Here is a 27398-nt window from a genome sequence, read left to right as displayed (position 1 = left end):
CAAACAAAATTTTGGTCCAGGCTGTGGAGTAGAAAATGAGAATTAATAGGGAGAATGAAAAAACCCCAAAGAAACCCACAAACAACTCAATGCTTTGAGGTGAATGTGTAACAGAAAATCGAGATGCCATCATAAATACAGAGGTAAGATTGGACAAAGTTTAGCTGAAGGCAGGAGGTTAATTTCAAATTGAATGGCAAAATAAGCTACGTGGGATAAGTGGCTATCTACTTATTTCAGTGACCCAGGATTTAATTCATTTCATTATTTTCTGCAGCAGAAACACTTGATAAAGATATGGATTTCCTATGTATAGGCTTTGAAATTAAAAAGTGAGTTGGGTAGGCCAGAGAACAGGGAGATAATGAAAAAGTATCCAGCTTAGTGATGTTCAAGATCTTATGAATAAAAATTCAGTACAAAAGGTTAGATGCCAACTCTGATCTTTCAAAGCAGGGAAGCTCTCTCTGCAATGTTAACTTTAAAGGAAGATTTAGGAATGTTATACAGAGAACGTTTTATCATAATTTTTGTACTGCCACAGGGGAAACAAGCTCTGGAATCCATAAAACCAAACTGAAAACTAGTCTTACGCTCCCACCCACCCACACAGAGCCCCTCAGACATCTCCCACCCCTAAGCACCCCTCCACCCCCCAAAATGTGGAGACAAAGTCAGGTTAGAGAGAAACAATGTAATATATGTACTTTGATCCTTATAAAGATTTCTAAATGTTTGTTTAAAGATAAGGAATCATGCAAACAGAGCCAATATGCTCATTTTCCAATTTAAAAATCAGTTAACACAATTATGAATGGTAAACAAAAGAGAGTGGATTTCTCCCATTGCCAAACCAAGAGTAATCCAGGAGAAATAAATTAGAGTAATACCCAGAGTAGCTCAGAAGTATCATTCAGAGAGTAACTGGCATTTGGAAATACATGAAAAAGGAACATAAATGAAGACTGTCTTTCTTAAGATAGATCATCATGGAAGATGAAATTCTTAGCAAAAGGAATTGATCCTTTGCAGTGTTGCTGTACTGGTCATTCCAGTATTTGTTGGTCTTTCTTTTCTGGAAAGTAATTTATTTTGCGATTAGACTGATTGCAGTTGGGCCTAAGGGGTCTGTGTTAATTTCAGTGTCTGAAGCAATTGCACTAGTTGTTGGATGTTACTAGAAGCCTAAGGCTGTGGGGTTCATCTTCCTCATTTCATCTTATTCTTTCCATGTCTATCGTTCCCCTTCTGGCCAATCCACTTACATAAAGTATGCTGGATATGGGGATGCAGCTAGAAGGGCACTTGCAGTCAGAACAACTCTGAGTCAAAGGTTAAACTCACAAACCCAGACAATAATATATACATACATATATATGTGAAGTTGAAAGAAGGTGCCCTAACTTGTTGACAAGGACCGTCTTTGGGGGTTGGGTTTATAGGAATTTTCACTTCCTTCTCTAATATCAAGGAAATACTTGATAACATTAAGAAATTATTGATTTTTAGAGGTGTGAAAATGGCATTGTGGTTATGTTTAAAAGTCACCTGTAAGAAGTTCTTACGAAATGAGTTGGTGTGTGAGAAGTACACACGATTCATTATATGACTGTGTCTGCTTTTGTGTATGTTTCAAACCTCAGAATAAAAGATTAATAGTGACACACTTGGAAAACCAGGCTGAGGACTTCAGTATAAAGGACCACAGGTACAGGGGCATCTGGGTGGCGCAGTCTAACCGACCCCTGGTTTTGGCTCAGGTCATGATCTCAGGGTTCTGGGATAGAGCCCCATGATGGGCTCTGTGCTCAGTGGGGAGTCTGCTTTTCTCTCCCTCTGCCCCTCCCGCCACCCATGCGTGCTCTCGCCCCTTTCTGAAATAAATAAATCTTAAAAAAAAAAAAAAAAAAAAAAAGGACCTGGAGTTAGAAGGAAATTTTATTCTCTAGTTCAGTGGTCTCCTAACTTGTGTGAATGCGACCCTACCTGTGACAAGATTTTTGCATACATGCACCAGGCATATGCTTATTAATTGATTTATTTATTTAAAATGATGTACATATACCACCATACTATTATGCCATTATAAAACATACACAAACATAAAAAAGGCTAGATAAAAATAAACACAAGGATCATTCGAACATGTTCTTCCTACACTCTAGTGGACCTGGACCCCACTCAGGAGCCCCTTGTGTAGTGAATTGGGTGGATGGGTGGGGGCTTGAGGTTTTCAAAGTACTAAAGAGTTTGTAAGAAACAGAAATGGACCAGAGCACCCATAGGTAATGGGAGATGATCTGGAAAGACCCAGAGCTGCTTCACAGAGGCCTCGCAAAGAACTGGAATGGACTGAAAGCTGTTCTAACTGGAAAGGATTTGAACAAGGATCACCGCTTCCTTGTATGCTCCTTTTAGACACATGCAACATACAGAATGTGTCCTGCCCGTACAGGCAGGAGACAATATGCAGATAAAGCAAACACCCCCCCCCCCCCATCAGCTTGGGCGATATATTTGACGTAATGACTATGACGAAATTATCTTAACATTAAGTATTTACTCTGCTGGGTAATGCAGTAAAACTTTCACACACGTGATTGTACTTAAAAGTCATGACAATCCTATGGAAAGAGATTTTCGTTTTCCTCTAAGGAAATCGAGATTTAGAAAACACAGATTAACTTTCCCAAGATGAAAGGGGTAGAAAATGGCAGAGTCCAAATGTAAATCAAGAAGGTTCTGACCCCAGGCCCCATGTCCTTAACGATTAAACCATATTGCCTCCATAGGGAATTAACAAGTGTCCAAACCATAAGATTGTTGTGATGGTTAAATATATGTGATATGTTCAGCACATTGTCTGACAAAGAACACACATCCTATTAATGTTAGCATTTTAGTACACAGAATATTTACCAAAAGTTTCCACAGTAAACACCATTAATATTGATCAATATCAAACACCAATATTTATAATTATAAGAAAATAATGTATTATTTAAACATTATTTATAATAACACACACCTAAACTCCTTTTGTTTGCTACCATCTAGAAATATGTGTGACTTTTGGGATGGAGTCTCTATGAAACGACTGATGAGAAGAGATAGCGACTACAGACTGTTACGCCTTCTGCCCAGTAGGCTACAAAAATGAAGTATTTGCACCTGGCATACTCCTGTCATCTTTTAAGGAGCCGTCTACACAAACAGGAGTAGGTGGAGCTTGAGCACTAAATGACCCATTAAGTACATATGTACATTTCAATTTTATTTGACAGTTGCGGCTTGCGTCCTTTTGCTTTTGACCCAAAGATACATTTGTAGACAGAGGACAGTTCTGAAAACTTCTTTACATTCTATCAGTTTCCCCAAAAGTGGTCAAATTTACCACTTGTTTGTTTGTTTGTTTGTTTTTACCCCCCAGCTTTCCTATTTCTATCTACTGATCCAAACGAGAACTTCTAAACACTTTCTTGATCGTGGCTTCTGTAATAGAGGAGCCATCTCTCCCTGATTTTCTGAAACATTCCAGATTTGAAACTGTCCCGATGTTAGGCTGGGGTTCCAAATTTGGTTGGAAACATTGGCCCCTGTCGAGGTGATGCACGGAGCTCTAGGTGGAGCGCTGTGCCTCACAGGCTAGCGTCCCGTCCGCTTTATGGGACTGGATCTGCATGGACTCCGATGATCACTGATTGTTGCTTTTGGTAATTTTGCAAATACTTCACTAAATGTTCTGTCACTCTTAATGGAATTCTAAGTTTCGCGGTTGAGTTGGGGTGGGAAGGAAGATGACGTCTTTGGTTTATATATTTTGACATTAAATCAAAGGAGATCTTTCTTTTCATCAAAAATTTAAATTTGATATTATTAATTCCTTTCATTTTATGTAACTAGATAATCTCTAACTCTAGGTATTACCTAGGAACCTGCCCATCGTTAGCTCTCTTCTCCTATTTGGGAAGTATTTTAATTATAGAAACAACGTGATGAGCGTTTGTAGGGACACAATAGAATCCACCCCCATCCCGTTTCGAGTCTAAACGGCATAAGCCAAAATTAAATTTCATGTAGGATTCTTGGAAGAAAGCATCAGATAACCAAACACTAGGAGCAAAAAATTCAAATTAATTATATATATTCTCTATTAATTCATAATAGCTTCTTGGATTTTAAACATCTTCTTTGCTATTGCCAATGCTTAAAAATCGTAATTTTAAAATGTAAGTACTGTTTTATATACACTGTGATTTCTTTCTCTTTCTCTCTTTCTGTTTTAACTTCTAAGTATGAATGATATGGTCTCCAAGTGTCCGCTTGGAGGGAGAGGGGATAGGATTCATTGTTTTGCTCTAACACGGTAAAATTTAAAACTTCACATCATTTAACTGGAGTTTCAACTATATGAAAAATAGCCAAATGTCATCACTTGGTTGGATATTTCTTTTTCGTGTATATATACGTATAATATAAACAGAATACATCTGATTAGTACATTTCAACATTTCATCAGTGTGACTTTTATCTCCTATTTTATATAAAATAACAAAATATACAGAGAGAAGAAAGGAGACATCTGTTCATCGTACACATAAAGTAAATAAACGTTCACGTATGGCTTTGCAAAGGTAGATTATGATGTGACTTTCATACTTTATTTATTTAAAAGCATCTTGAGAGAACGCGTTAGTGTGCTTACGAGGGCGGCCATGGTGGTTGAATGTCGCGCCGAGAGTCCAACATTAGGATCCCCACTCGTCTTTCCCGTGGCTGCCTCTGCAGCTTTCAGGAGACAAATGTAGTTTATGACCACTTCGTTGATCTTCGCTACGATTTCCTGCCGCTGTGTTTCTGAGTTCACGACTTTAACTAATCGCATGCAAGCTTCCGTTAGGCAACAGAGCACTTGAAAGCTGGAAGTCATGGCTAGGAGCATCTCCTCTGGGCTCTTCTCGGCCATCGCCAGTTTCCTACAGGCACTTCCCAACTGTCTGGATTCGATGGACAACAGTTGCTTGTACTGAGAAAGCGTAAGGTCATATGCTTCCGGGCGTGACTCCTCTCTCTTCCCCTTTGTCGCCCTGACTAGGCAGAGCAGCTCATTGGCATCGTTTTGGGCTGCGAGGAACCCATCAGGCATGGCGTACGTGCTCTCTTTTAGGGCACTGATTCTTGCAATCCGGGCATCGAAGGCCAGGTTGCTAAAGTCCGCATCCTCTGGGCCAGGCAGGTCTTCCGCCCAGACCTTCAGCACTGACGCTCTGCTAAGCTCCCCTCCTTGCTTCTGAATCCCAACAGCCAGAGGCGGACTGATGGGTTCTGGCATGGCTTGAGTCATCTGTGGTCGAAAGAGGCAAGAGACCTGGCGGGTGGCCTCTCCCTCCTCTTCATCCTCATCACCCTCTTCATCCTGCCCTCGGTTCAGGAAGCAGTAGCTGAAAGGTCCCCGGCATCTCCAGTTGCTGCCTTCCAGCTTGCGCAAGGGTAATGTCCTATACAGCTTGGAGTCTTTGTGAGCCACCGGGGACCTTTTGTGACCTTTCCCTTCGGAGCTAAAGAACATCGAGCTTTGGGAAAAGCTTTTGGTGAGCTTCTTCCCCAGGGGGAGTTCTGCTCGCCTTTCCGAACTGGCCTCCTGTGCTTCCGTGATACCCGGACACTTTAAGCTGACCGCACCCTTGGTTCTCTCCTGGGAGGTCTCCAAACCTACAGATCCCAAGAGGATACTGCTGCTACATCCCAGAGCCCTCTGGCTGGGGGGTGTTCCGAGGCTCTCCCCTCTCAGATCCAGTGGCCGCCAGTTCACAGCCTCTCCATATGCCAGATTTGCTTGGGAGAAATCATTAGGGTCTTGATTTGGATTTGGCACCTTTGATTCCGAGTGAAGGTTTGATGGTAGCAGGATGAGATCAGCTTCAGGATGTTGAGACCAAGCTGAAGGCGCGCCTCCTCGTCTCTCCTTCCCAGGCTCTGTCAAAGCTACACTAGGGGTAGCAGAGAAACAGAGAGAATCATTAAGCATCGCATGGGTGGTCATTTTCCCTCAATCTCTATGTGCTGTTTGTCACTTTCCAAGGATGGACTCTAGAAGGGCCGCGTTTGTCAGGGTCGGCCCCCTTTTCAATGGCTGCCTCCTGAGATCTCATCAGATTTCCATTTCAAAACATTTCAAGAAAGACAGGGAATCTGTTATCTCTGAAACCACGGATTTCTTTGGAATCACAATCGTTTTTGGAGACCATGGCGTTTCATGACTTGCCTTGTCCCCCACATTTATCTATCGGCATTTAGACATGTAATTAGAAAACACACGCCCTAGATCTCGACTGTGCAAACATATTTAGGACACTGAAGTTTCATTCCAAGAGAGTTAGGTTAATGCTGGCATCAGTTATCTTTTTCTTTTTTTCCCCCCAAGGAGGTCTAACTTAATGAATGCAAAGTAAATAAGGTCAGCTTTTCAAGAGAACCCCGCTAGGTCTGTCTGGTACTGGATTTGAAGCAGAGACCCTGGGCAAGTTGCCCAACTTCTCTCAAAAAAGTTGTCACATGAATTTAAGTTAAAAAAAAAAAAAGTTGTCATGTGAAGAAAATATTCCCTCCTCACAGAATTTTTGTGAGAAGAGGGACGCCAGGGGAAAGCTCTTCGTAAACCATGAAAGAGTAAACAGCATGCCCGAACTGGAGGTCAAGATGCTAGTGGAATCATGAGTTAAGGAACATTCATAGACGGGTTTCCCGAGGCGGGTGGTGCCAACGGTGGGTCTGCAAAAGGAGATCATCTTAAAATGGCAGGAACGGAGAACCAAGGCAAGCTCTCCCTACCATCTACTGACCTAGGACGGAAGAGACCATTGCTGACACACTTTGATATTTGAGAGTGTGAAAGAACATTGGTTTTTGCCACGTGATGGCTGGCCAAGTAGATTGGTGAGAGGACTATGTGCCCACTGGGTGGCAGAATGGTGAAGGTGGGCGCAGAAGGTGGCTGTGTTCTTGTTTCTACCTGTGCCCCTATTTTATTCTTTGGGGGAAAATGTAGCAGCTCGTCATGCGTACCCCTGGAGCCTTCCTGACCCCGAGGTGTGCCAGATACTTTAGGACACGTGTCTAAGAAAGTCTTACAGAGTAGGTTGGCATAGTAAGTATTAGTGAAGGGCAAATGATCTTCCCTAACCCCTTCGACCTCCCCACTACCCTGCTCTATTAACCTGCCTTGCCCCTCAATAATGAAATGGCAAAACCAGAAATTCGAAGTCTTGAGAGGGCTATCAGACTCTTGGGGCTCTACATCATACTGTCTCATAACCAAAAGTCCTGCTGAGTGCTGCTAAAAATCCCCATTTAGAATTTAGAAAAAAAAAAAATGTATTACTCCCCCACAGTTTGGAAGCAGGCACAGAGCAAGAGTCCAAACAGCAAATGCTGTTTCCACTCTTGATCCAGATCCAGAAACTTCAGTGTTCACCGAACATTAGGGGGAGGGGAGGACCCATGATCGCTACTTAGGCTGGCCATAGTTTTTCAGCCTTTAAAAAAAAACAAAACCCCCAAACCCCCAAAACCAAAAACAAAACTCCCAAACCCCCTAACTTGTCCTTTTCTTCCAGACTTTATATCTTTCGGTTTGTCGTAAATCTGGTTTACGTGTCTTGGGTGCATAACGCAAAGCACTAAATCCATCATCGCTGTACCTGTGGTTTCCTTAATCTTGGGGAGTCGATGACATCCATCTCGCAAAGTGCCGAACAGGGGTTCCGCGTTAATAGCTGTGTGCAGGGCGGGCACTGCCATCCGCGGACACATCCCTTCTGCCTGTGGGTGTAATTCCTTAAAGGCGGCTCCGTGGGGGGGCAGCCCAGAGGCTCTCTCCTCAGAGGGAACGTAACTCATGCCCTTCCCTGAAGTCTCGGGAATCAGGTGCTTGCCCATGGCGGGGCAGAGTGGGGACTCCACGGGCGTGGCACTCGTGCTGCTGCTGCCCGTGCCACAGCCCGCGTCCACCGACGAGCCTTGAGAGCTCTGCAGAGAAAAATGGCACTCGCTTTGTAACGAGGACATCCGCTTGGCCAAGTGGTAGTCACAGAGGCGGGCCACGCTGTCTTCCGCCTCAGGAAGCTTGGAAGGATGGTCACAGGTAGACGGGTCGGTGTCCTCGGGATTATCTAAGTCTTTGGCTGAAGATACACAGGTCACGTCCGTTAAGAAGTGATCCCGTTGGCCAAGTGCTGAAACCTCACTGGCTTCTCCGTCAGGAGCCCCTTCAACCTTCTCTTCTGCCTCCCTGGTCCCCAGACCAGCTCCTCTCGGGAATGGGATCCCCGTTGCCGCTTCCAGGCCACTTTTCTCGGCCACCGCCCCCTCAGTGGCCACGTACCACCTTTGGCTGTCCTTGCGAAAGGCAGTTCTTTCCAGGTTAAAAGTGCTTAGGTGTTGGCTGTCCCTTGAAGACACGGTGCCAAATTTACCTTTGGCTTCCTCCTCTGCCTCGGCTGTTTTGGTCCCCTGCTGTTTTTTCCCGGGCAGGTTCCCACTAGGGGGAGCCTTCCCCTCCCCGTCGGCCAGCTTGCTTTTCCTTTTGCTGGTGCAGGAATACACCACCGACCCCATGTGCAGTTTGCTAAAATAGTCAGTGACCGACTTGGTCTCCATGGTTTCGGGCTCCATCTCCATAGGGTCCGGGGGAAGGATCTGCTTGGAAGGCACAACTTTGGGCGGGAGGTCAGTCACGGGGCGGGCGGCCAGGGCGTGGGCGGACTGGGGAGGCAAGCCCCCGGCGGGGGTTCTGGAGGTGGGGAACTCTGTCTGTTCCTCCGCCAGCGGGTGGTAGCCTTCGTGAGTGGCCAAGAACATGCGGGAGAGGCTTTCTGACTGCTTCTGTGCTGCGGCCAGTTCAGAGCTCTCAGTCATTTCGGAAGAGTTAGTCTCATTGCCCGAGTCTGACGAAGACTCGGGACTATAAGCCCGCAAGATGGCTACACCTGCATGCCGTGAAAGACAAGAACCGATTACTGGATGCATCAGAGGCACTAGGAGACATGTAAGAAAATGGGACTCGTTATTACTAAAAAACAACAACAACAACAACAACAAAAGACAAACAAAAAAACCAAGGTTTTCCCTTTGCAGTGAGGACTCTGAGTTTATTGCACAATTGTTCCAAAAATGAGGAAAAATACATGCCACATATTTAAAAAACAAAAACAAAAACAAAAACAAAAAACAAAACAAAACATAAAAACAAAGGAAATCATATACACAAAAAAACCCATGATGGTCGTTTTAACACACTTATGAAGCGGGACATGCGTGAAATGGAGAAGAGCAGGTAACAGGACTCCGGGGGTAAATGGCTTGAGAGGACGAAATGCACGGGTATCAGTGAATAAATGTAACAATCGTGAAAGAACCTGAATTGTCACTGGTCTGCTGTTCTTCTGACACGGACAGAGCTTCTAGAGCTTCCAGAGTGGAAACCACGGTGTTATCCAGGCCCTTCTCGCACTTCCCCTCGGCGTTGGTGGGCACCGCATCAATGAGAGACACGGGGATCTCATCACCTTGCAGACCTCTGCCTGGCTCCTTGTCCTCGAGGAAGGAGGCTGCCTGGCTCTGAGAGTCCTCCTCATCTGAACTATCTCGAAAGCCAGGTGGGGGTGCAGCGATGGCCATGTTCAAGGAACGCAGCAGGAAGTCATCCTCGTTGTCGTCCCCTTCCGGAGGGGGCAGGGACGTGAGGTCAATGATGTCATCGCTTGAGCCAGACAGGTTGAGGATGGCCGGCTGGTTCATCTCTCCCACCACGAGGTCCTCCTCACAGCTCACCTCGTCCTCGTCCTCCGCGTCGTCGGTGTTTTCTGCGTAACAGATGTCGTGCAAGAGGGGCTCCTCTATCCCCTCAGCAGTCTCGAAGGTCTTCACGTCGCCTATGTTTGCATAAACGGAATTTGCCACAAACTGGATGCTCTCGGGATCCGGAGCAAGATCCAGGCCCTTCATGTCGTTGGCACTGGCCATGTAGAGACTCCTCTGCTTCTCCAGCAGTTCCGGGCTCTCCTCCAACAGTCTTTCGTAGCCGAGAGTTGGGGGATTCACGCCATCATCCAAGGCGAGATCTCCGAAAATAAAGGACACTTTAGCTCCTCTCGGAGACTCCTGTGCTTTCTTCAGTGTTTCTGGTCCTGAGAGGGTCAACAGGGACCGCTGAGCTAGAGTCCTGTAGTCGGCCTCACATGGAGCGTCTCCCGGCTGGGTCAACGGCTGGTTAAGTTCATCCGGATTATAGGTGTTGTCTAGATACAGGTGCCGGTGGTCCTTGGGACACAAGGTGCCATCTGAAATATCGACCGTCTTCTGTTTTGAATCTATATATGTGATTTGGGCTTCCTGTTCCCCTTCGCCAATGAACGTGGTCATCTGGGGTATACAGTTCCAGTCGGGGCCAAGGAGGTTATGTTTTCCTTTATTTTCAGTTCCTAAGGAGAAAGAATCATGCAAAGACAAGGTTACTGGAAGGCCTGGTTTCTTAATTTCATGGCTTGTAGTATCACTTTTGGAAATACGGTCACGCAGCTTTCCGGACAGCGAACCAGTCGATGGAGGCTTCAGGTGTCGGGCTTTCCTGGTTAGGAGAGCTGACCTTAACAAAATCGAGCCCGCACAAAATAGAATTGCTATTTGATTAAAAAAAAAAAAAAAAAGAATACCATCTGAGAATAGGGAACTAGAGCTTAACTCCATGTGACCCTTGGTTCTATTATTAGAAGACCTCATTTCCGCCTATGAATGGGAATATACAACACGCCTTTCAAATTCCTTAAAGGCCATAGTCGAATCAGCTGTCATTCCAGAAAATAGATCCCCCTTTTCTCAGTAAAGCAAGCGCTGACATTCCCCACCTTGTGGAAGATGATGTTGGAATTTTTCCTCCCTGAGTTAAGAGAAAGTCTTGTATTTTCACCACATATTTTAGGAAATATTGTAGTGATAGTATAATAATGTCACAACAAAAATAATCTAACACATACATACATAAGAATAGGATAACATTGTAATGAGAACACAAAAACCTCTATCTTCAGTCATTGTATATCCTAGTGGGTGTTAAGGTTTTCACCCATAAAGGTCAGGATGGAAGCCTGTGTGTGCGCGCATGTGCACACGTGTATGATTGTGTAAGGTGGACTGCATTACAGGTAACATACTTCTTCTATTTCTTTTCTTTTCTTTTTTTTTTTTTTCTCCTCTCTGCTGTTTCCAAGCATACTTAACAGTTTAGCTAATTTCAATTGTTATTGGTATCAGGAGAACTCCTGAGGGTTTGTTTGATGTTCCTCATGAATTAAAATCGCAAAACCCTAATTTAAAAATCATTGTTTTGGCTGTTCCTCAAGGGTCTTCCAAGAGGGAATTCTGATGTGGAGATTTTGCTCTGACATTTAACAAGACAAGGCAGTGTGTCATTCTGTCAATATTGCTTTGTAGATTCCAGAGGAAACATTCTGAGGAAACGTTGGGGCCACACATTCTCCCATTTGTGCCCTCGAATTGCCCCCGGGCCTAAGTCTGGATAATACTGACATCAGCTGTACAAGACATACGGGGAGAAAAAAATCAGTTTTACAGAAGATGTTTTTGCTTCCCCCAAGTGCTACACATTAAACTCAATGCTGAATGTTGCTCCAAGTCCTTCTCTTAAATGCATGTATTTTTGCGAGTAGAAAGTAAAGATATGATTTTGAAGACCCTGAGCTACTCCATGAGAACCATATTTACATGTTAGCTGATGATAAACAGACATGTGGGGGTTCAGCACTGTTTTATGAACAATTTTGATGACGACTGGCTGTGTGTGGGGCAGTGTGTGGGGGGACTGAATTGCTGGAAGACGGAGAGCAGTTTAGCAAAGCCATGACAGAGCTCTGGGTTTACACTAGTGGCTGGCAAATTCTTCCTACAAAGGGAGGGCTAGATGGTAGACATTTTAGATTTTGTGGGTCGACTGTCCGGTCAAGCAACCACTCAACTCTGTTCTTCTCCCAAGAATGTAGCCACGGCCACCAGCCAAAGACATGCATGCAATGGGCTGAACAGGGGGCCTCTTCAAAAGACAGGTCCGCTCTGCAAGGATAATTCAGTTATGGCTCTTGAGATGAGTTCATCCAGATTATCCGTGCGGGCCTTCAATCCAACAATCAGTGTCCTTATAGGGGGAAAGCAGAGGGAAAAGCGGGGAAGGCGATGCAGAGATCAGAGTCATGCAGCCATAAGGAATGCTGCTGGCCCCTGGAAGTTGGGAGAGGCAAGAAAAGGTTCTCCCCTTGAGCCTGTGGAGGAAGTACAGCCCTGCTGCTGCCTAGATTTTGGACCTGTAGCCACCAAAACTATGAAAGAGTAAGTTCCTGTTAAGACTCAGGGTTTGCGATAACCTGGCATGGCAGCCCTAGGAAACAAGTATAATGTGCACAGCTGAGTGCCAGTAAAACTTTATTTACAAGAACAAGATCTGACCCGTCAGCCATCTTTTGCCAACTTCCGGTTTAGAACAACATTAAAGCTGAACAGAGCGGTGGCTAAAATGGTTGATTGATACTTAACTCAGCTCCTCCTAATGCTCAGAGGTCATCGCTATGTGGGTTCAGGGATTCTGAAAGTAATCAAAGGTTAGTTTTCAGGATAGGGAAGAAATGGGGGCTTGCTGTTCCTTATTAGAGATCTTGACTAAGGTCTCTGATCAATTTGAGGTAAGAAGAAAATACACACTCAGTCTTGGCTTCCTTCCAAAATGGTGTACTAGCTTGGCTTTTGGAATGATTTTAGAGACACAGAAGGATGTGGGTTAGGAACTGGGGTCTACACCATGGCCTAATCTTGTGGGAAGACAGTGTGGACCAGGGATGAGTCTAAACAAGTCTAAACAAGCTTTACCCTCCATGCTTCTTGGGTCTCGGAGGGTCACATGACATTGTGAGTCACTATCTAAAGGACAGAATGTAGGCCCTTATTACTGTGACTGTTGTTGAAATGGTAGGTTTCGTCTTCTACACACACCTGTACAATCTCAACAGTCTATGGGGAAAAAAGGTTCCATTTTCAAGATCAACTTTAAGATTTGAAAATAAAAAGCAAAAAATCGGTTCTCCAACATGACAGGGTTGTGTTACACCGCAGAATCGATCTTTGGAATTTCCCAGGCCGGGGTGAAGTTGTTCAAAATCTCCTAGCTCGAAAACATGTGATCCCACAAATGTTCACCACCAGAGCTGGCGTACCCTTGCCACCGCCTTCTTGTTCCTTCCCTGTTTATTTTTGATCATTTGCGTGTCTCAGGGTCTTCCCTTGCCTTATGTCTGTCTTCCTTTCCTTTCTCCATTTCTGTCACTTTTGTTCTCAAGTTCTCCCACTCCTGCTTCCCTGTCCCTTATTGACAGAAGTTCTGGGCATCCTTTTAGGTGTTGTACACAAATTCCTTTTGAACCCTTCCCTTGCCCACTAGCTTCTTGGTCCCGATTTTACAAATGAGAAAACCGAAACTTGGAGTAATGGAAATAAGACGCTTCCAGGTGGGGCTGGATCACGTCCAGTTGTAATTCCAAGTTGCCTTCTGGCATGCCTTGGCCATCGCCCTCATTTTCTCTCAGGATCCCCTTCTTTCTGTGACCAACTGCTTTCCCCTCCCCAGCCATCATCATCAGCTGTGCGTGAGCTGTGTGGTTGTGCGCGTCTACAAGGAACAAGATATTTAGGGAGTAATGATACACGTTTTCTACTAAGTTGGAAAGTGAGAGGATTTTCCCTCCCCCACCCCTTTCAGAAATGGTGATGATGGAATTTGTTCTTAAGATTTTCCCTTTAGGAGAAACCCTGATTTCAGAACCCCCCGTGATGATTTGTTCATGGGTCAGCAGCTCTGGCTTGAGTGCTAGTGTCTGTCCATCAGCCACATTTACCGAGTGTCCCCAGTAGATGGAAGAAATCCACAATCAAACACTCAAGAAAAGAAAGTCTAAAGCAAATGAAAACCACCCACTCTCAGAGAAGCTGTTAACACCGCAGTCCTCCTTGTCCCCACTTGGGAACTATCTTGTCCTGTCAAGTGGCTGAACTGGTTGGATGTCTTTGCCATATCAGTGCTCCCACTACAGAGTTCTTTCTAGAGGCCCAAGTCCAAGTGCTGGGTGATCCCTAAGCCCTCCAGTGGGTCTCAGAGCTCCCAGAATCCTGGATATAAGTCGGATATAGGAGGAGGTGCCCAGACATCTAGGCCTAGGGCCCCTTAAGGAAGGAAAAGCCCTAAGCAGGGTGGGGGGCTGGGGGGGGTGGGGGGCCTTACAAGTCCTACCGTGCATTCCATCATTAGTGCTCCCCATCCTGAGTTCTGGAAGAGCAAGACAATAAAAACTCCGTCACAAAGACTGATGCTTACTACCTTCAGAATAAGAAAATCACTCCCTTTGAAACATGTTCAGCATTTCCAAGTGATGAGTAAACACCACTCCCTTTGAAACACCACCATTTCCAAGGGACGAGTAAAACAGGATGGAAAAAATCAATATTTTCATCTAAAAATAGACCATATCAGAATTATTTGAAGGTTTTTGGATTACATTTGGACACTAGATTTTTGCATGAGCACAATTTTAACTTTTAAAGAAACATTCTTATTGTTGTCAGGTAAGGCAGGGGATGGGTAGTACTTCGTGAGTTTAGGAAGAGAATACCTGTTTCCTGGGTCCCTGTATTTTTCTTGTTGGCCATGTTAAATATTGACCTCCTGGAATCCACAAGTAGCCGGTAGTAGCCAGCAGTCAAGCAGGCCAAGTTCATGGCATCTGATGATTCCATCAGGAGTGTAATGGGCTACACAAAAGAGAATATTTTGGTTAAAGCCATTCCTCCTTAATGAGTTCCCTCAGGCTGACAACAGTTGCACTGGTGCTTATGAAATATAACAAAGAAAGTTATTGGGCGGGGCGCCTGAGTGGCTCAGTGGTTTAAGCCGCTGCCTTCGGCTCAGGTCATGATCTCAGGGTGCTGGGATCGAGTCCCGCATCGGGCTCTCTGCTCAGCAGGGAGCCTGCTTCCCTCTCTCTCTCTCTGCCTGCCTCTCTGCCTACTTGTGATTTCTCTCTGTCAAATAAATAAATAAATAAAATCTTTAAAAAAAAAAATCAATAAAATCTTAAAAAAAAAAAAAAAGAAAGTTATTGGGCAACCATTTCATTGGAGAAATACAGAAGGTCAGAAGTAACACCAAGAGCCTTGCTGAAAAACATTTCTGTGACACCATCTTGAAAGCGGAGACATTTTGAATCTTCCCAGGTAACACTGGGATGGGAGAAAAAACAACACTGGTTTTGTTTCCAAATAGTTAACATTTTGAAAAAGTGACAGTTAAGGGGTCAGTTACCAAATGTGAACCTGTGATCTAAAAAATCCTGGGAAGATGAAGTTGGGGTTCATAGTGCAAATTAGTGTTGAAAAGAAGTAGAAATTAGGTGTTGTACACAAATTCCTTTTGAACCCTTCCCTTGCCCACTAGCTTCTTGGAAATTACATCCAAGTCGAATGTACAGTGGAAATTACATCTAAGACCGAATGCAAAGTGTCCAAAAGATTCAGGATGGGCTGCTTGTAAAAGAAACTGTAAATTCACAGGAGAAGAAACCCAAGATGGGAGCTAAGAAAAGGCCTTGGTAAAACTTTCTGGAAAGAGTGAGGCTAGCATATGATTGGAGACAAGGTTTGGGCATATAGGGAAGAGGTGGTTAGTTGAAGCAATTATTCTCTTTGAATTAGTAAGGGTGGACCTGCTGGTGGATTCTTGGTGAAATTGCAAACTTGACAGGAATAAGGGAGCAATACAAAAGCAGACACCCAGAGAGGCACAGAAACATCAAGGTGACGAGCTCTTGCTTTCAGTCCAAGGTATAGGACCCTGGCCACGTTTGATGGCCCTGGCTCATGGGATCCACCATTCCGTCCAAAGCCCTCATACTTCTTGATAACCTGCCTTTTCTTTCCATTTCAACTGAGGGCTTCCCTCAAAGCATCCCACAATTCTTTCCTTATAGGAAAGCAGGAGACCACCCATAGGGTCTTGCCACCTACTTCTGTTGGGTCAGATCATCCCGTTATCAGGTGTGTGATGACTGCCTCCAATTCACTCTTTCCCCTGCTCTTTCTGTGAGGGGGGCCACTGTTGTTAGCATCTCTGCTCACAGAGTGGGCCAGAGGTCCCAAGTCTGTTCTTGCACTTGCGCTGCCACGAAGTCAACCAGAGGCCCTGGATTCGGCCCATGAACGCCACCAGCCCTGGCCGCCATGTCTGAGCTGCATACTCTCCAGTCCATAGTCACTGTTTCCCGCTATAGAGGCTTTTCAATTTGCTGTGTAGACAGAACCCTCGCCTGTTCTCAGAGCACTCCTCCTGACTGACACGGTTTCCTTTTCTCTATGGAAACATCTGGCCCAAAACCAATGACTCATCCACTACTGGGACAAGAAGGTAGGTAGAGGGGACCTGGATTATTTCCCGTCAACTTCCGCTTCGGGAGTTGAGTTCTGCCCTTTGAGGACAATGTCAGATTGTTGTTTTAAATGGAATGGCCATGACATTCATAGGGGCCAGCGGTTCAGTCAGTACTAACGGCCACAGCAGATAAAGGCTAACTGACAGAAATGCTCAGCTTTTCCCAAAGAATAAACACACAATGGGCCAAATGGCCGTTCTAAACAAAGTTGGGAAAAATATCCCTGACTCTCTGGACAGGAATATTCTAGAAGGCTAGCAGGGAAAAACCTTCCCACTCTCTCTCTCTATGATTCACGCACTCAGGAGCTACAAAGGACCTTAGAAATGAACTCGTTTGCTTTCTCGTGTACAGATGAAGTGGTCGAACAACTCGTCCCCAGATCACACGGCTCTTTAGGGAGGACTGGAGGCCTCGGGCCGGACTTGGGTGGATTTTTCTCTGTACCTCGGGCCATCTCTGATCCTCTGCCCACCGTGCAATGTCAACGGCTTTGCAAATAATAGCGGTGTTACCACAAACGAGCTTTTCAGATCAAGGTGCCGGGTCAACAGCTGAAAGATTTACCTTCACATCCAGCACGTGCAACTCTACCCGCACGAAGCTGTCCTCCTCGGTAAACATCTCGATTCTGTTGACGTGGCTGAAGTCGGCTAAAAGAGCCACTAGGTTTGTCTTGGTGTTTATGACGTGGCTTATGCCATATCGGGGCCCAACCAGGAGAGTCACTTCTGAGCGCTTTTCCGCCTGCTGAGAGAGAAGGACAAATCCTAAAAATCCTAGACCTCTAAAACACCATGCAGACTTGAGCCTGACAGTCTGTTCTTATAAGATCACATTTTCTTTAGCAAGCATTCCTCGATTATATTGTACTAAGTCAGCCCGTTAGAAGAACCAAACATGACGATCGCATCAAGGCGCTGATCAATCATGAATAATGTAGAAAGTAACTATTATCCCAGCACAGACATTCATAATCATGAGACACTCTTAGAGACGAGGATTTTTGGGTTTTGTTTTGTTGTTTCTTTTTTAACACGAAAGCAACTTATGGCCCAATGATTTAAAAGAAGGCCATTGTTAGAGTACATCGATGCTCTTGGTTCATCATATTTCTTTTTCTAGGGCATTCGACAGTGGCGTTATCTAGTTTAACATTTCTTCTGATATTTCCAGACTGTGCTGCAGTCGCTTAGAAATGAAGGCTGGAAAAGATTCGCAGCTGATTTGCTTTTGTCAAAGGCAGCTCATTCAAGACAGCCTATGGCATTGCTATTTTGCAGGTCTCCGTGGCTCCCAAGAGAAAGCAGAAAAACAAAAACAAAAACAAAAACAAAAACAAACCACCCAAAACCAAAAAGCAATTACCACTAATGTTGCCTTGAACACACGGCCCCCATACAGTCGAAGGTCACTGAGGAACTTGAGATAATGGACCTTGGCTTGCAGCGCAGAGAGCTGAGGAGAGAAAAGAAACCTCAGGTGTTAATTGCAGTGGGTGTGGCCGGGTTTCTGCGGGAGACCAGCGGAACGACAGGGCGAACTGGGGGGCACGACAAGGAGTCTGGATGAAGAGTCAAAGTAAATTGCTATGTGTTTGGTTTCAGGATAAAGGGCTGTAATAAGGGATCCAGATGAAAACCTGTTTATTGGGGGAGAAATGTATGGGAGTGGTTGGGTCACAGACATGGATACGCTGGGCCAGGGCACTCAACAAATGAGAACAAGATGGTAAGCTATTCCACTGAACTGTCTGCTTATTGGAGACTCCAAGAGTCGAGTGGTGCTCTCCGATCGCGGGTAGGGACAAAGTGGGTTGTGTACAGGAGACTCACCTATACAGAGTTCCTGAGAGCCATTTTGAACACACACTGGCCATCTACCTACCGCCCATGAAAGAGGCTCTCCAAGCTCATCTCAAGTTTCCTCCGGCCTTTGTAAGTTTTTGGGCGTGGGTAGACTTTCTGTGCTCCAATCATTGGGGAGATGCTGGAGCTTGCGGCAAGTCCCTGCTTGGTTAGTTCAACTCAAGCATCTTTTGAGTTTCATGAAGGATATTAAAAAAAAAAATACTTTATCCAGATAAAAGCTATATTTTAAAGATTTAAAAATGGAGATTCCCACCTCTTAAAAGGAGTCCTTGATTGTTAACTCTACCTTTCCTTTCGAAAACCAGGAGCACTTTGCAAATTGATTTGAAAGCAAATCACTCACTGTTGGCTAGAAAAACCGACCTTCAGAGAAAAACAGTGATAGATAGATCCTAGAGCAGTTAAGCCGATTATTACAAAATCAGTGGGCCATGCTTGAAAAAAATCCTGTTGAGCCAATCGAAAGAAATTAACTTTCGGCCAATCAGAACTAAAATTGAAAAAAAAAAAAAGAAAAACTTCTTGTTTTTTTAAAAGTTTATTTATTTAAGTAATCTTTACACCCAATGCAGGGCTCAAAATCATGACCACGAGATCCAGAGTTGCACGCTCTACCCACAGAGCCAGCCAGGTGCCCCTATAAAACTTTGATCCCTGACATCCCGCTGGATTTCTGTGAGCTGAATGCTGAATGTAAGGCAACAGTGGCTAGAGGGTGTCAAACCTGATTTTACATTTTAAAGAGCCATGGGGTGAGGAGGGAATAGCGATAAGTATGTTTTGGCCAGTAAAAATGACTTATAACCCAATACCTAGACCAAAGAATTACCCACATAAACAGTGATTTGTATTAGAGCTGCCCAAGTTTCTATGGCCAATATCAATTGTTAAAGTGTTCTTGGGCTGTTACACTGCTTTCGACTTTATAGGTCCTGTATTTTTAGGTTCCTCTTTCTGGTTCTTGAAACCCTTTGCTTTTTATTACCTATACACATAACTCTCTATTCTGACCCACAATCTATTTTAAAATGTCCTTTCTGTTTCTTCTGATAAAAAAAAAAATAAGGGAGACTTTAACACTAACGATGGTGAATGGTAGAGATAATTTTACCTTCCCTTCCAAAGTAAGATTTAATTCAGTGGTTGTCAACCAGGGGTGATTTTGCTCTTGGGGGCCCATTTGGCAGTGTCTGAAGATATTTTTCTATGTCACGATCGAGGGCATCTTGTAGGTAGAGACCAGGGATTTTGCTAAATACCACACAGTGCACAAGAGGGCCTCCCTCCCCCCAGCAAAGAATGATTGTAAATGTCAACAGTGGGGAGGCAGAAACCCTGGTTTAAATAATGTGATAGCTGGTTTGCGAGGACCCTTGCTGGCTGCCATGCATTGAAGATGGCACGACGGAAATGTACAACTGTCTTGCAATTCTGTTCTCTGATCACAAGGTCTCGGTGGCTAGGCAAGGTTCTCTCACACGCACAGGTGCACACGTGCACACACGCACAGTCCATATAATAACTCTATAGCTTACAAGAAAGAAATAAGTTTCCATAAGAACACTGACTTGTCATTAGCCTTAGAAACAGGTTGATAGTGAAAAAAAAAGGGGAAGGGGCTTGGGGTTGTACAGTTATTGCCTCTGAAAGTTCGGTGCTTGCTAAGTATTTTATTCATGCGCTAATTTTAAGCATTTTTAAAAATGCACACAAGCCTTTCTCTTTAAAATCCATTTTCTATTAAGATGCAAATGTGATACCTTTTTACCCGGTGGTACCAAGTTTTGATTTGCTTTGACAAGGTGTGAAAGTGCTTTCTTTATGTTCTTCTCCTTCATGCTTTGCAGCACAGCAGAGGGAAGGAAAGTCTCTAATCCCCATTCTTTTCTGCAATAAAGAGCATATCTTTAATTTCACATTCTTGTGATGATTAGTTATCTAAGACAAAATGGCGCCCTGATGTTGGTTGGAACAAATGAACTGTGAGGAAGTCAGGAAATGGAGGTAGGTCCCCAATTAGCGAGGCAACTTTGAATTTACTCTCGGGAAACCTACTATCCGATGGGTAATACATCTGTTTGCATTTTCAAGGAAACGTGTTCTTCCCTCTCCAGGGGGAATGCCTTTGGGACCAATGGGAATTGAAGAGACAATTTATCAACCCACCGCTGAGTCTCATTGAGTTCATTTATGTGTCTGAGTATGTATTTCCAACACAATTTCTCCTGGTTCCTTTGTTTATTGCCATTGTTACTATTCCTGCCCCCCCCCCCCCCCAATCAACCCCACACAGTTTTTCTCTCTTCACTGAGAAGGGCCCCGGGCAACTCCTTCGTGCTCCCAAAGCCATTCTTCCCTTCCCTTCCTCCTCCCCAGTGGTGGCTTCGCTAGAAATACACACTTGTCTTCTCTGCCAGCAACATTTCTGCCTGGTGTGTGTGTGTGTGTGTGTGTGTGTGTGTGTGTAAGGAGTGCTGCTGGTGTGCAACCAGCGTGGGGTTCATGACCCCTAAGGATGTGTGACACTGATGGGGAAGTGCGAACGTCACCAATAGGTGCGCACACACAAGAGGAAGAGAGAGGACTGTGTTAATACAGGTTTGCCGAAGGCCCGTGTCCCCAGCGACGGCTACAACCCTACCCCAACAATGCTCCATTTCCATCATGAAATCTATGAACTCTACCCTGATTGGCCGGGTGCCCAACCAGTGTCTCCTAAATACTGTAAAGACCGCCAAGATTTGGTCATTTCTCCTATGCCAGATCCTCTCCAAAGAAGGGGAGGGAGACAGCCCTCCCCCCACTTGACCATCCACGCCCCTGCTAGTTACGACGGGGTTTTTCATGATCACCATGTCCTCCTCCTCCTCCACAGGCACCTATTTCTACCCATTGTCTTGCCCTCCTTACGGGCTGCCTGGTCATTCTACTTGTATCAGTATTTTAAATCGTATCTATCTTTTTTCGGAGATTTCATTTGTTTGTTTGAGAGAGAGCACACGCATGTGCACAAGCAGGGGGAAGCCAAGCAGGCTCCCTGCTGAGTGGGGAGCCAAAGCAGGACCGCCAGATCACAACCCGACCTGAAGTCAGATGCTCAACCGACTGAACCACCCAGGCACCCCTCGTATCTTTATAATCAGATCACAAGTCCTTTAGGCTTATTTGTACTTTCTGCTGGCCTAGTGTGAATCCCACATAAAATGCTCAGTGAACAGGTGAGTAAATTAATTAATGAGAACATTATCGTAGACTGTAAGAGCCTTACTCAAGCCAGTCATCTCTGGGAGGCTTCTGATGGTACCATGTTCCCACTAGCCAAACGTGGGGATGGACAGTAAGAACAGAAATGCATTTTAGGGGCGCCTGGGGGGCTCAGTGGGTTAAGCCGCGGCCTTCGGCTCGGGTCATGATCTCAGGGTCCTGGGATCGAGCCCCGCATCGGGCTCTCTGCTCAGTGGGGAGCCTGCTTCCCTCTCTCTCTCTGCCTGCCTCTCTGCCTACTTGTGATTTCTCTCTGTCAAATAAATAAAATCTTTAAAAAAAAAAAAAAAGAAAGAAATGCATTTTAATGGTCCGAAAACCATGGCAGGTTGCTCAGGCCGCCTTTTCACACAGAGGCCCATATCATCCGTGCCCAGGAGCACACGAAAGGGGAACGGATGAGGGAGCGAGTGCGTCCGACTGAGTGTAAGACCCCTCTGGGAGCTGAGTCTCTCTGAGGCGACACTCACAGCCTGTGTGGCAAGACAGACACAAGCCATCCGTAAGAACGAGTGAGCTGAGAACGGAAAGCCCGAGGTTCTCAAATTGTACGTGAGGATTTGTCCCTCGGGGTAGACAGGAGAACCGAGAGTTGTGAGACTAGGGGCCTCGGAATCCGCAACCTGGAGCTCTCACCGTCCCCTACACAGGCTCATGAACTCTGTTGAGAAGAAGCGATTTTATTCCCTGGTGGGTCAACCCAGCACGCAGGAATTTAGAAAGGTTTTACACGCAGCCCCCGGGAAGCTTCTCTGGAAGGTAGGATTTCACATACCTTGCCCACCCCTCGTGCACATGGGGAGGACTCTACGGCCTTACTGTTACGTGGAGATGTGGCTCCTTTCCTGCCATAAACTTTGAAATACGAACTCTCATCAGAGCTGCCAAGATTAAGGGAGGGGGTGGCAGCCTGAACACAGGTGCTTCCACCAATCACACCGATGGTAGCACAAGGTAGACCCCCCCCCCCATAACCCTGCACAGGACCTGGGTTCGAATCCTGAGCCCTCTAGCTAGTAGCCCCGGCACTCAGCCAAAGCCTTATGTCCTACTGTGCATGGGTTGGCTCATCTGTAAAATACAGCAAAAAGGCTAGTTCTCTCCCAGGGACATCATGAGAATTAAAGACCGTCATGCCTGAAAAGCGCGGAGACCAAAGCTTGGCTTAGAATCAAGTCTGTTCGGGACTTCGAGAACCTACACTTCATGTGACATCCGATCCTCCTTTGAACCATGATTCGCTAAAGGTGGCTTATGGAAGAAGTGGGTCTCTCCCCCTGCAAAACGGACGCCGTGTCCCCGTTGAACGAACGCCCCGCCGCAAACATCAGTGTTGGAAACAGAGACAGACGTCAAAAACACCCGTGGGCCTTACGGAGGCAGCATCCCTGGGCCTGAATCGCCTCCGAGGCTCAACACTTACTCGATGTACTTGAGGGATATTTTCTGCGTTTGCTTGGTGGTCACGGTTGCGATGTACATTTGCAAAGCCGCCAGCCGCAGGGCTATGTCGTACTTCAGCTCCGGCCCAAACCGCTCCTGCACCACGTCGTTGCAGCTCTGCAACAGACACCAGCAGAGGGCGCCACGGGTCAAAGAATGGGCCGCCGCGCGCTGCCTCGGGGACAGGCGACAGCCCTTCCCCAAGGAGGCCAAACGTGCAAACCTTTCCACCAGGCCGCTTGGAACCCGGTCGGAGCTGGAAGGCATGCACACAGACACAGAGACCACGCGCAACATGCCACATTCACTGACAAGTGAGCTGCTATTTAACTATCAAGGTTTTGTAAGAATAATTAGGAATTTAGGTCCGTCTCCTAACACAGGGGATGCAAAAGAACACGAAAAGCACATGTGACTTCTGCTGAGGTTGGAATCCTGGGTTCGAATCCGGCTCCTCCACTACAGAGGGGAGGGCACTTGGGCATGCAACCTAAATATTCTGTGCCTCAGTTTTCTCTTTTGTAAATTGGGGACAATACTGCTCCCCATTTACAGGGTTACGGTGAGGATTAAATGAGGTAACAACATCAAGCCCTTAGGGCTCTACGTGGTATGTTTTAAGTGTTTGGAGGCATATACAGCTGTCATCAGGAACATCTTTAACTTCCTCTTTGCTGTGTAGAGCAGCTTTGGGGAGGTAAGAGTTAGCAAGGTGACGGACAGTAGCAGCTCTGGACTCACCCTCCTCACCCCTGTGCCACCCCCAATCCCCCCTCTCCCGCCTGCTTCAGAATCCTGGCTTTGCCAATGCCCCCTGCACACATAACTCCAACTACTTTACTCTCGCAGCCTCAGCTTACGCATCTGTGCAATGGGGATTTGTGCTAACGACCTCACTGGGGGTTGTGCAAAGACCGAGAGCTACACATCAAAGCTGTGCACTGGTGCGCTCGGTAAAGGGTTGCTAAGGAAATCCTTGGTTCATTCCAGGGCTGATCACCCCTGCTGGGGCTCTGAGAGCATCATCTCTCATCCCCCAGCCTCAGTTTGCTCGTGTGTAAGAGGGAAATGCCTACATCACAGGGTGATGAGGGGCAAATTGAACAGTGGCCGAGAAATGTGCTAAGTTTTTTTTTTTTTTTAAACGATTTGATTTCTATATTTGACACAGAGAGAGCACAAGCAGGGGGAGTGGCAGGCAGAGGGAGAGGGAGAAGCAGGCTCCCTGCTGAGCAGACAGCCAGATATGGAGCTCGATCCTAGGACCCTGGAATCATGATCCGAGCCAAAGACAGTGGCCTAACCGACTGAGTCATCCAGGTGCCCTGAAAGGTGCCAAGTCCACTGGGACCACAGTGACTGGCTTTCTAGTGGTGTGCTCAGTCGTCAGAAGCAGGGCACAGGGCTACACATCACCGGGAAGCACGGTATTGCTTCATTATATCCTACATATGTGTGCACATGCATTTTTCCGGAAAACTAGGCTAGCCTCCTTCTTCCTTGTCTTGTTCCAAGATTTCAAGGGCAAAATGGTCTCAGAAACTGTTTGGCTCTTTTCCAAGAAAAGCACATCCGTGACCCCTTCCTATATCGACTTGACTCACTGGGAACACGTACCACTGCACGGTTTCTGTGCAGAATATTTACCTTTCAAATACTTACCCATGCCCTAGTGGGGTCATATGACGCATGCTCTGTCCCTATGCTCTAAGTTCGTGCCTCTCGGCTTATCCCTTCACCCCTAAGAGGGAAGTCCCATTCTAATCCCGCCTCCATCCCAAGACCTAAGGGGTATCCATTAAGGGGCACCATGGGGTGGAGCGTCACCTTACAGTCTCGTGAAGGGTGATGGTGAGGAAGGCACGGGGCCCAGTGCCAGGCCATCACAAGCCCGTGATGCTTGCTGGTCAATCATTTCACTGACTGGCTTTCTTCTAGGACTGCTACTGCAGGTCACGTGTGAACCAGGATTTTAGCGCAGGACTGAGAGACGAAAGCTTTTGATCCTCGGCTCTATCAACCACTGAGCCAAGGACCTCAGATGTGGCATTTCATCTCTCAAGCCTGTTTCATTACCTGGAAAGTGGGATAACTCTCAAGGTTGTTGGCACACCTCTTAAGGATGTTGTATACATTGGAATGCGTTTTATTAGGGTGAGTCACCGCCATCATTTCTCCGAGGAGCTGTGACGGGGACCGCTGCTTCCCCTCCCTTTCATACCCCGTGTTTAACCAGACTTCTGGGTGAGGTTTTTGTCAAGGTGATTAGTCACTTAACTACATTACATAATGAGTTCAGACGGACCCTGAAGAATCACCGAGAAGTCTGACGTATATGTCGTGTGGGACAGATCATGCTTTTATAACTCATAACTTCAGGACTTCAAGGACAGTTCACACAAGCAAACGGCGGGCACGGATGTGCTGTAGCGGTCCTCACGGGCTCTACTCTAGGCCTAAAACAAACAGTTCATTTACAATAGACACGTTGGGTATTAAAAAGGAAACCAACGCTGCACCGAGACAGAGGACAGGAAATTATGAATTACAACTGTCTGAAGGGTTAGGGTTTTCTGTTACTATATATGCTAAAATCTGTAAGATACTTCATGGCCCATTAGCGAGTGGGAGGTTAGCAGAAGTGCCTCTATTTTCATTGTCATGGTTCATCTAGAGTCAACGGCTGTTGTCCTCCACAGGAACCCACTAAGCTGAACGGACTTCGGTCTTTGTCATACAAGCGATAGCACTTTTGCTTACTCCTCTGTTCTCTAGGCTAATTTTCCTGTATTCTTTTAGTGCCCTAGCATCGACACTGGCACCCAGCACCATTTGCAGACCCACTGACTTCTGTTAGACAAGTTGTCTTAGACATACCTCACATGCTGCGAGACCCAGGCTGATGCCAGGAACTTCTCATTTCCTATTCTTGGTGGCGGACATAGGAGATGACGGTAGCTTAGTTTCAGTCCACCTCCTTCCCTCCCTCCATTGGCTACTCCTTGAAGAGCTGACTGGCTGGTCCATCAGCCATGCAACAGCCAAGGCGGGAAAGCAGAAACATCATCTATGGTTTTTTCAAGTGCCCAAGCGAGATCCCCAGGCAGGGACAATGGTTTGGAAGCGTCCTCTTGTGAATGGAAGGAGTACATAATTATAGAGAATGACAAGAGCATACATCTGTCTACACCAGTGCTCTGACTGGCACCTGTAACTATCTCCTTACAACTAACAAGATTAAAAAAAAATCTAGTGTATCCTCGGAGCTGCTATGGCAAAGCCCAGGGTTGGGTCTTAACAGAAATGAGGGGGATGGGGCGGTCACATCTGGGTTCTTGGGCTGTCCGGGGTGGGGGAAACAGGGGTCCAGGTGACCGAACTGGAACATTTAAAAAACCCAGGTCTTGACAGTTTCACATTTCTGGACGAACAGGGCATGCTGAATTGGACTTGGCTTTTCCAAATGACTCAGGGTTATCTTCAGGAACATTAATCATCCTACTGAGCTGGAAGTGGCACGGTCTCTTCCCAAGACCACGGAGGTGGGGGAATGTTTAAGCGGGCCTTGCCCTTAGTGCCCCATCTGTTGGAATGTTCTAGTACACATTCTGCTTGCTTTTTTTTTTTTTTTTCCTTCAACTTAATTTCTGTGCTCTAGGGCTTATTGCCACTTTAATTTATGTCACCATTCCTACCCTCTGGCATTTATCTTGTCTGGGTCTCTTTGCCATCTTCTACTGGTTTTCTTTATCTACTCAACTTGTTAAAGACCACAGAAGTTTTGAAATAAACAAGAAAATACTGAGAATAAGAAAACAAAAACCAGTGTATTAACTACCTAGAATTAGCAAAGGTTTCTTTTTTTTTTCCTTTTTCTAACTTTTTTGTTTTTTTATTTCTTACAGCTCCAGAAATCCTTGCCTTATATAGGTATGCTCAGCTAAAGGGAGCACGTCTTTGGAGGTTTTTTTGGGCCTCATTTTGGTATTTTCTCCCCCCCCCCTTTTTTTTGGTGCCAGGGGAGGTTACATTTAGGTTTACAATTTCTTTGAGTAGATCTAATGTGAGATGCTTAAACTTCAGGTAAACGGGCTCTTACTGTTTAATGTGATTGTACTGGGAATTTAAGTGAGAGTAATGGGAAGCAGTTACGGAAAAATACAGGAATATCTCCTAAATGTCAAATGAGTAAATTCCCTCTGGGGCAAACTAGCAAAGATTTTCATCTCTTGAAACCTTGTTTTTTGAGAATTGTGACCCAGAACCGGAGATAGTCTGCAAA

At 45.7% G+C, this 27398-nt stretch overlaps 1 protein-coding gene across 4 annotated transcripts in view; it reads right to left on the bottom strand.

The window, feature by feature from the left end:
* Window positions 1-2020: 2020 nt before the first annotated feature.
* The window catches only part of FRMPD4 (FERM and PDZ domain containing 4), a 550653-nt gene continuing 525275 nt past the window's right edge, over window positions 2021-27398 (bottom strand). For 3 of the 4 annotated variants that reach the window (XM_059157257.1, XM_059157256.1, XM_059157258.1), the window contains exons 10-17: window positions 23097-23233; window positions 20170-20296; window positions 17907-17996; window positions 17106-17288; window positions 14727-14865; window positions 9417-10481; window positions 7701-8987; window positions 2021-5985 (exon numbers count right to left, since the gene is read on the bottom strand). In XM_059157257.1, coding sequence (XP_059013240.1) covers window positions 4661-5985; window positions 7701-8987; window positions 9417-10481; window positions 14727-14865; window positions 17106-17288; window positions 17907-17996; window positions 20170-20296; window positions 23097-23233 — 4353 coding nt within the window. In that variant the 3' untranslated portion in view covers window positions 2021-4660. Of the gene's footprint in view, window positions 5991-7700; window positions 8988-9416; window positions 10482-14726; window positions 14866-17105; window positions 17289-17906; window positions 17997-20169; window positions 20297-23096; window positions 23234-27398 lie in introns of all 4 variants that reach the window. The other variant, XM_059157259.1, reaches the window with a different exon arrangement.

Source organism: Mustela lutreola, chromosome X (assembly GCF_030435805.1).
Source record: "Mustela lutreola isolate mMusLut2 chromosome X, mMusLut2.pri, whole genome shotgun sequence".
Classification (NCBI taxonomy): Eukaryota; Metazoa; Chordata; class Mammalia; order Carnivora; family Mustelidae; genus Mustela; species Mustela lutreola.
The sequence above is the reverse complement of the archived record's forward strand: the minus strand, read 5'-3'. Positions and strand labels throughout refer to the sequence as shown.